Source organism: Festucalex cinctus, chromosome 17, assembly GCF_051991245.1.
Source record: "Festucalex cinctus isolate MCC-2025b chromosome 17, RoL_Fcin_1.0, whole genome shotgun sequence".
Taxonomy (NCBI): domain Eukaryota; kingdom Metazoa; phylum Chordata; class Actinopteri; order Syngnathiformes; family Syngnathidae; genus Festucalex; species Festucalex cinctus.
This window is the reverse complement of record NC_135427.1, coordinates 10,235,061-10,243,564: the sequence shown is the minus strand read 5'-3', so window position 1 is coordinate 10,243,564 and position 8,504 is coordinate 10,235,061. Positions and strand designations below refer to the sequence as shown.

The 8,504-nt window shown below is 38.5% G+C and overlaps 3 protein-coding genes across 5 annotated transcripts in view; 2 read left to right on the top strand and 1 right to left on the bottom strand.

Moving 5' to 3' along the window:
- Positions 1–394: 394 nt before the first annotated feature.
- pigp (phosphatidylinositol glycan anchor biosynthesis, class P) lies at positions 395–1,584 on the bottom strand. The gene is made up of 5 exons (XM_077503242.1): positions 1,335–1,584; positions 1,048–1,132; positions 871–943; positions 681–799; positions 395–598 (listed from the first exon to the last, which is right to left on the bottom strand). Exons 2-5 carry the CDS (start codon positions 1,127–1,129, stop codon positions 483–485), a joined length of 390 nt encoding a protein of 129 aa, XP_077359368.1. The 5' UTR covers positions 1,130–1,132; positions 1,335–1,584; the 3' UTR covers positions 395–482.
- On the top strand, positions 426–7,809 carry rexo4 (REX4 homolog, 3'-5' exonuclease). 3 transcript variants are annotated; one of them, XM_077503237.1, is made up of 9 exons: positions 426–2,066; positions 2,143–2,441; positions 2,516–2,659; positions 2,752–2,945; positions 4,792–4,880; positions 4,944–5,018; positions 5,092–5,166; positions 5,292–5,424; positions 5,507–5,777. In XM_077503237.1, exons 1-9 carry the CDS (start codon positions 1,869–1,871, stop codon positions 5,539–5,541), a joined length of 1,242 nt encoding a protein of 413 aa, XP_077359363.1. In that variant the 5' UTR covers positions 426–1,868; the 3' UTR covers positions 5,542–5,777. The 3 variants fall into 3 exon arrangements, with proteins under 3 accessions (XP_077359363.1, XP_077359365.1, XP_077359364.1); XM_077503239.1 differs by lacking the exon at positions 5,507–5,777 and adding an exon at positions 6,612–7,809 and having other exon boundaries at positions 427–2,066; XM_077503238.1 differs by having other exon boundaries at positions 432–2,066; positions 5,292–5,777.
- LOC144005216 (voltage-gated potassium channel KCNC1-like) overlaps positions 5,298–8,504 on the top strand; it is a 53,990-nt gene continuing 50,783 nt past the window's right edge. Inside the window, exon 1 of the mRNA XM_077503230.1 lies at positions 5,298–5,424. Within this exon, the coding sequence (XP_077359356.1) occupies positions 5,378–5,424 (47 nt within the window). The 5' untranslated portion in view covers positions 5,298–5,377. The remainder of the gene's footprint in view (positions 5,425–8,504) is intronic.

The following is an 8,504-nucleotide window of genomic DNA, read 5'->3' as shown; positions in this document are numbered from 1 at the left end:
TTGCACTGGAAACAATCACTGGAACATGTTGAATGCTTTTCAGATTTTGTGAATGAAAAATCTATTCCATATCTGACATTCGAAAAGGACACCAGTAAAATTCAATTCTTATACATTTATATTATGGCCCTTATGTGTACCTATAAATGAGACATACACAATACATACACTTTGAATTAAATTTAAAAAGTTTTAAAGTTCAAGTTCTTTGTGCTTGTTTTTTTTTTTTTCTCCTTCCACATTCCAAATATATTATTCCTTGACCTTGATTCCTTGACCTTAGAGGCCAATGTGTAAAATGTTAAAAAAACAAAATAAAAATCTGGGATAATTCTTATGCAAATTTATGTTAAACAACAACAAATAAATAAGCAAAAACAGCAGACATATGAAGTATTTTAAAACATTTTGTACACATTGCACAATTTATTTAATAGGAACCTTCACATGTTCACCATTTTCATTCAAAAACAAATGGTTGGTTACAACTTAGGTGACAAGTAGAACATTTTATTGACGTCACTGATGGGAACATCCTTCAGTCTTGGTATTTGACCCTTCCGGGCGACTTCACTCATCTGGCTTTGTGCAAACCCATCTGAAATATTATGGATGAGAGACGATTTATTATATTTGTTTTTCTCATTCATAATGAAAAGCTTGAATACTAAGGTGCGTACCTGTGACGTTGTCCAGAGAGTCGAGCGGCGCTGTGTTGTACAGATTGATTCCAAATAGCAACACCACAGAGACGGTTATTGCGACCAACAGATAGATTGGCGCAGCGAGGGCCCAATATCTACAAGACACGATGCAAGTTGGGGGGAAAATGTGTGGCATAGAAATGACTGATATGAAACGTCTGTTTACTTTTGAGGCCAGTAGGTGAGTCCGACTGAATGAAGCCACTCCTCTGGTATGTATGCCCACACGCAATACAGAACTTTGGGTGGAAATTCGGGATAAATAAGTCATGACACATACAGACATAAGGAACACAATTTGATCTATTCAATTCTAACACAGGAACAAGAAAAACCAATTCACCGAAGCCAAACTGTGAACCAAGGAACAGGACAAAGCCATAGATGGCCCTCTCAGGTAGAGGAGAGGGAGTATTTTCCACCATGATCTGAAACACACATCAAAATAACAAAGGAAATGTCACTTTAAAGCACTACAATAGGCCGGATTATGACTTTACATATTACCAAAAAAAAAAGAAATCGATCAAACCATAACATGACATTTGACGCACTGAATTGAACAACCCGTTTAAAGCACACAAAGAACAGATACTTAATACAAATGTGGCGTAAAACGAACAAACAAACCTGTCTTCGTTTACATGGCCGTCGTTTTGTTTTCTGGAATATTGTCGATCGATTGCTTTTGTCTGCATTTGTCCGTTTAATACTTAACACGGTTGGAAACGGCAGCAAAATGTTCTTTATTTAAAAGGTATATAGAAAGACTTTTTATGGCCAAATTAAATTAGAATAAATACAAGTAAATTGCAGGTATATTTTACAAATAACTATGAATAGCTATTGTCTGCTATACACCGCGGGAACCGTGTATGTTTTCGCATAGCTCAAATTTGTTTCCGTCGAACGCATTTGGATGTTTCACCAACCGGAAGTCGTATTTCTGCATGTCTGGCGCATGGGTTAGAAAAAAAAAAACGACGTGAGCGTCACATACACGCTTATTTTAACAATTTACCCGCGTTTGGCGTGTTTACTCGCTAAACCTTCCACGACAGAGGCAATTTTACAACAGAAATCTACCATCGAGACGACAGGAGCCGCGTGGACACGAACTATTTTCTCGCCGAGCTTGGTTTGCAAAGTGTTCAAATCAAAGTGATGTCCAAGATGAAGCCGAAGAAAAAAAAGCATCACTCCCCCGAAGTACTCGAATACTATATGAAAAACAAAAAGAAGCACAGGAAGATACAAAAACAGTTTAAGAAGAAAGTCGTGAAGGAAGTAAAGGGTACATTGTTGGTACAACCACCAAAAGATGCCACACAGTTTTCTGCCAACTGGAAAGCATTAGAAACGGTAAGCCTTGTTGTGTGTATGCCATAAAATGCATTTTCTCAGTGGTGGTAACGGTAACTAGTATTGCCCTCCACAGAATTTAAGGTCCATTCAGACTACGACGACAAGTAACCCATCGACATCCCAACAACAACCGAATGGTTCTCTGCGAGAAAAGGAAGGCAAACCATTCAAAAGTGCACATCACTCCACTAAGACTGATTCAGGACAAGAAGCCAAACACAAAACAAGTGCTGACTGCAAGGCTAAAATTCGTGTTGTGTCGGACGCAAAACAGCCAGCTGCAGTTAAACGGAAAAACAAGTTGAAAGCAAATGGCGAGGACGCAGCCAAGAAGCAGCAAGTCGAAGCAAAGAAAGAGTCCAAACCTACAGAGTGAGTATAACAACGTGTTGTTTTTACTCTCAATGCAAACATTTGTCAATATGATTATTTTTGCACTCTTACAGGGAAGACATTTGGTTTGACGACGTGGACCCCGATGACATTGAGGCGACGGTGGGGCCGGAGGCGGCGGAGATCGTGAGGAAGAGGACGGGCGTTCACGCAAAAGAGACAGAGCGTGCTCTCGTCAAGGAGAAAGCTTTTGAGGGGTGACGATATTTATTTGTATCCAGCATCCTCACATTCTACCCTGTAGTATCCGTGACTTTGAGATGACCGTCGATTGTTTGTTTGCCCTCAGCCTCACCAGAGCCGTCGCCATCGACTGCGAGATGGTGGGCGTCGGCCCCGGCGGGGAGGACAGCATGTTGGCGCGCGTGTCCCTCGTCAACAATTTCGGGAAATGCATCTATGACAAGTACGTGAGGCCCGGAGAGCCGGTGACGGATTACCGCACGGCGGTCAGCGGCATCCGACCGCAGGACATCGAAAACGGTGAGTCCACAATAGGAGTGGGAAACCTCACGATACGATACGCGACACAAAGGCTCACGATGACGATTATCTCACGATATGCCGATACCGCGATTATCGATGTATTGCTCAGGTCATAAATCCCCAATAATCTACGATAAAACTAATCATAAAATAATAGTAACAAATTATTATAATATAAATAAAAATAACATACACATCAAATAATCACTTAATAAGTAATAATATTACAAATATAAATACAAATAAAATAATAAAACTAAGCTGATGAGTCTTCTTTGCCTGAAGACTTCCGTCCATTTCCCCGACACACTTGAGGCGCTCCCCCTAGTGGTCCGCCAAATAATTGCTTAACAAGTAATGAACAATGGAGTTGTTAGAGTGGCTGAATATTGACTACAAATATCACGATACTTATGTGGGCATATTGATAATCTATCGGGAGACAAAGTATCACGATTTATATTGATATATCGTCACACTCCTTGTCCTCAATTAGAATAGATTTATTGTTGTGATGGAACAAGATGCAATGAAATTCAATACAGTTGTCCAAGAGACATAAAAATATGAAAAAAAAAAAACAAAAACAGACCCATATGTGTTGTTTTTTTTTTTCTCCCAGGGCTGATACCGATTATTAGTATTCAAGGACACTGATAACTGATATTTGGAGCTGATAATCATTTTTCACTAAAAGGTAAAATCTTAGCATCAAATATTTTATTATTTTTATGATATTTTTTCGCCGCCATAAACGTTAATTGGTGTTTATTACGGAGGTTTTTTTTTGTTTTGTTTTGTTTGTTTTTTTTTCTCAATGGGCAGCGCTGCCTTGTCATTGGGGTTGTGAAATCAAAAACAGCCACTAACGCTGACCAGCAGATGGCAGCATTGTCTCTCTTCAATGGGCTGCCGGTATATCAAATTACAATGAAACATGACGGAATCTGATGAAATCTGATGCAATAGAACGGTTTCAAGGGTGACGTGAATGATCACTAAACACTAAATATTACTAGACAAAAAATATTAGTGTCAAAGTCACTTTTGTGCAAAAAAAATTTCTTTTTACATAACGCTTGTTTTCTCTTTATTTTTTGTATTTTCGCTTATGTTACTCAAATGACTTATTTTCAAATGGTGATTACTCAAGAATGGAATAAGGTAGAAATGTACTTTTTTTCATGAAAGAATGGAATCCAATCTTTCATATGGTATCAACTAGGGCTGCACAATATATCGAAAAAATATCGATATCGCGATATTGGCCCTTGCAATATGCATATCGCAAAGGCATGCAATAAGTTTTATATGGAATTTTATGGTTTTTATATGAATTTGACCAGTCAGATGCTAACTAAAATGTGCATCGCCATTCAATAGTTGAAAATTATTAAGACATAATTACAATGAATCAACTAAGATTACATTAAGGGTGCTTATTTTGCCGCATGAAAAATGTTTTTCTTTCATTAAATAATAAAAATGTAATTTCTTTAGATACATGCTAAATATCGCAATAATATCGCTATTGATATGTTCAGCAAGTATATCGCATATCGCATGTTTTTCCAATATCGTGCAGCCCTAGTATCAACCATGTTTATGGAGTCATACCGCACAATATTCTGTTTTGCTTTGAAAGATGAGTGACAATGCTCGAAATCGGCTGACATCGTCGGGGTTGTTTTTGGCAGTCATTATTGGCCATGTGATTCTTCAAAATGGCCAATAACGATAATTGGTCTATCCCTACAAAAAAAAAAAAAAAAAAAAAAAAGGAAACCATAACTTGGGACCTACAAAAATCCTTCATAAATCAATATTGGTGTTGTGATGACAGGTGAGGCTTTAGCGACCGTGCAGAAGGAAGTTGCGGCGATCCTGCACGGAAGAATTGTTGTTGGCCACGCAATACACAATGACTTGAAGGTAAATATTGAATATTTTTCCAAATCCTTTCCGTGTTCTCGTAACATCTTATCTTTTTTTAAGATCTTGCTACTGGATCACCCAAAAAAGAAAATCCGAGACACTCAGAAGTACGAACCCTTCCGGAAGATTGTCAAGGTAGCGGCAAGTGCAACATGATCCATGCCACATAAAATCCATTCTGAGATGACTATTTATTTATTTATTTCAGACAAAGCGACCCTCACTGAAAGTGCTTTGTCAGCAAATTCTCAACGTCAAGGTCCAGCAGGGCGAACATTCCTCAGTGAGTCATCCATTTTTGTGTCAATGTTAAAAATCAACCACTTTTTAATTCTCAAATGCAGATCGATTCCCGTTCCAGATTTCAAAAATCCTCACCTGACTTGTTTTGTAATGGTTGTCCTGCAGGTGCAGGACGCGCAGGCCACCATGAGGCTGTACACGCTGGTGAAGAAACAGTGGGAGGCCAACACGAAAAGAGGCACGGAGGGCAAATGCGAAAAGCGGAAGCCCAAACCTCCCAACAAGCGGCGTGTCGCAGGTTTGTCGTCATAATGCCAAAGAGACTCTTATTTGTCTTATTTTGAAAAGGGACTGAGAACATTTTTTTTTTTTCTGATGAGGTTCCAAGGTGGGGAATAAATCACCAAATGAGTGATGACTTCAGTTTCAGTTGAGGAAAACGATACAAGCAAAACACATGTTAGGCACAGAAAGGAATTCTGGGAATATCCATACTTTTGTTTCTTGGATATTTACATAAACACATTTCAGTTAGTGGATGTGGAATTGTGGCACCTTTTCCCTCAATTGAGTGTAAAACTTTGTTCTTTTCCTGGTTACCTAAACTTGTACAGTATCTGTACAGTCTGAATAAAATCCTTATTTACAGTACATATGCACCAAATGTGCCACTGAATTTTCAAATATATACATTTTTCACTAACAAATATTAAAGTGACAGCAAAAAAAATCCATACACAATACTTTAAAATGTTGGAATTAGAGTATTACCATTCAATAGCCAATTGTGGTGAACTAATAGTTGATTTTAAAAAGTCACTATTAATGTTAATAATATGCTAATAATATAGAATTATATATATAATTATTATTATGTTAATAATAGCTTTTGCTAGCTTCTCCCGCTAGCTGCTCTTGTTAGCCTGGTCTCTCATTTACTCCAAATAATAATTGCTAGTTATTGGTAGCAGGTTTGTGACGTAGTGCACTTTTCAAAATCAGTGCATTCTATTAGTTCACCACTAGATGGCACTAAATCCCGCACTAAAATTTGATCAAATTGGCGGTTTAAAAGAAAAAAATCTGACTTAAATTCTGCTTTTGTTTTTACATTGGCTGACAAACAAAAGCCAAAACCAGATAAATTAATTTGTAGTTATGAATGTTGTGAATGCTGACATTTTGTGCAACCAACCAAGAAGACAGACAACAACGATGGAAGACATCCACCATTTTGTGTGAATTTATTCACGTGCTTGTTTGAGAAGACGACAGCAAGCTTCCTTGAAGATACAACAAATTTTGTGACAATTTCCTGTGGACCAAACAGCAAACTCCATTTTGGTACTTGGCCATAATTTAAGGAAGCCAAAAGGTGGTGCTATAATGCCAATTATCGTTCAACACCTTTTCACAATTTTTGTCCCACCTCCGTCCCTGGAATTCATTCATTTGGTTCCATCTTCACTTTGATTTGTGCTCCAGCATGATTGACGGCCTCCCCGCTGATGAAAAAGCGTCCATGCATCTCTGAATTGAAGCCTGCAGACTTGGAACGCCGACAGATGCTGCCAAGGCTTTTGCCTCGTGAAATGAAAACCAAAGCGCATTCCGGATGTAAATCAAATGTGCTGACTTTTTTTTTTTTTTAATCATTTCCATTGCCTTAGCGGTCATGATTTTTTTTTTTTTTTTTTAACTCCCAAGGAGTTTCCATCTGTGTTTAAGAATTGGTACATTATTATTATGATTTTAATTTTCATACTCATTGCGTGCTCAGGTCATCCGCTTGGCCGCTCGTTTGCTCTCCTCACACACGAGCCGGCTCTTGAGTAAGAAGCCAGTTGAGCGTTCAGTATTTATTTATGCAATCCTAAGTGCTGATGAACATCCCTCCTGTGAACGGCGTGGCCTTAAAAAAAAAAAAAAAAAAAAAGTTTGTTTGTGGCACTTGTGTCTTGTTACCTTAAAATGAGCGGAAGTCATTGTCAATGATGTGACGTAACTGAAAAACGGGGCTGATAATTTGTTATGGAATTTTAGCAGAAAATTGTTGTTACTTTGAAGTAACGTCAGAGTTTTTCGTCGTAACATTGACAAATTTGTAGCGCCTAGCTGCGGCCTACTTTCCATCCAAACTAGGCTACGTCGTGTTGGGTTGCTAGGCAACCAGCGCAAAATACGTGTGTACTTGTGGCGTTGTTAAGAATGAGTAGTTTTGGGCTTTTTGATGGTTCTGACCAAGTCATTTCAAAATAAGATAACGCCCAGGGGGTTAAAAGACAAACGTAGACGTCCACCATTTTGTGACATAATTTGGTCATTATTTACATGAATATGCTAATGTTTATCATCTACCTGGCCTCATTTTACCTGTGCCGTTTTGTTCTGCACTTAACTACGGCTAACTCTTTTTGTGCCCCCGCCCCTCCCCCGAAACTTTCCCCTAATGAGCTTCTGCTGTACAAGCAAGCTGTTTAAACGGCCTCATTTAACAATAACGCAAGCTGCTTGCCACTTAATAGTCAACAGGCAACTCGTCGTGTCTCCTCGACTCATCTTTACTCGGGTGCACTTGCGGCCGCGCACGCGAGCCCTTTTGTCCTTTTACAACTACTGTAATTTTCATGAGATTTTATCTGAAGCTCTCGGGAGTTTCCTGTCAATAAATGCATTAGCAGCCCTGCTGACTGTTGGACTTCTGTAAAGCTGAGTTGCCGTTTACTTTGTTTTACGTCATATGTACGTCAGTAAGCGTTTCTAATATTTTGAACCAACCTCCACTGCATGTAGCTAAATGTTTAACCAAAATATTAAGAACACCTCTCACATGCATGATACTGTTCAACTGTCATCGTTGCAACGTCAACTCAATTTTCTTTTTTTTCTTTTTTTTTTAGCACATTAATACTTTTTCTATTAATACATTCCGGCCCTGCAAAAAAAAAAGTTGTTTTTAATTAGGAAACTTGCCAACTATAATTTATAAAAACATTATAGAAGACAATGTGAATAAATATACAGCTTTAAAAAAAACCCAAAAAAAACAAAGGGGATGGGCAATCTGGACTGATCACAGGCGATGGCGGTGTCGGCCGCCCTCTTGTGGAAATCATAAATTAGAAGATTTAAAAAAAAACCACACCATTAATTTCATGCAATTTTAACATAGGTCTTTCTTGAAAATGATCTCTTTTTTTGGGGGGGGGGGGGAATTTTTTGTATCAGAAGTATGAGTGGTATCGCTACAAAGTATCGTTGACTACTTGAGTACTGGTATTGATCTGGGGAAAAAAAAACCGGTATCCAACATCCCTAATACTACGTGGGGGTGTGGCCTAATGAGTGACATCAGCAACATGGGCATGAGGTTCCGGG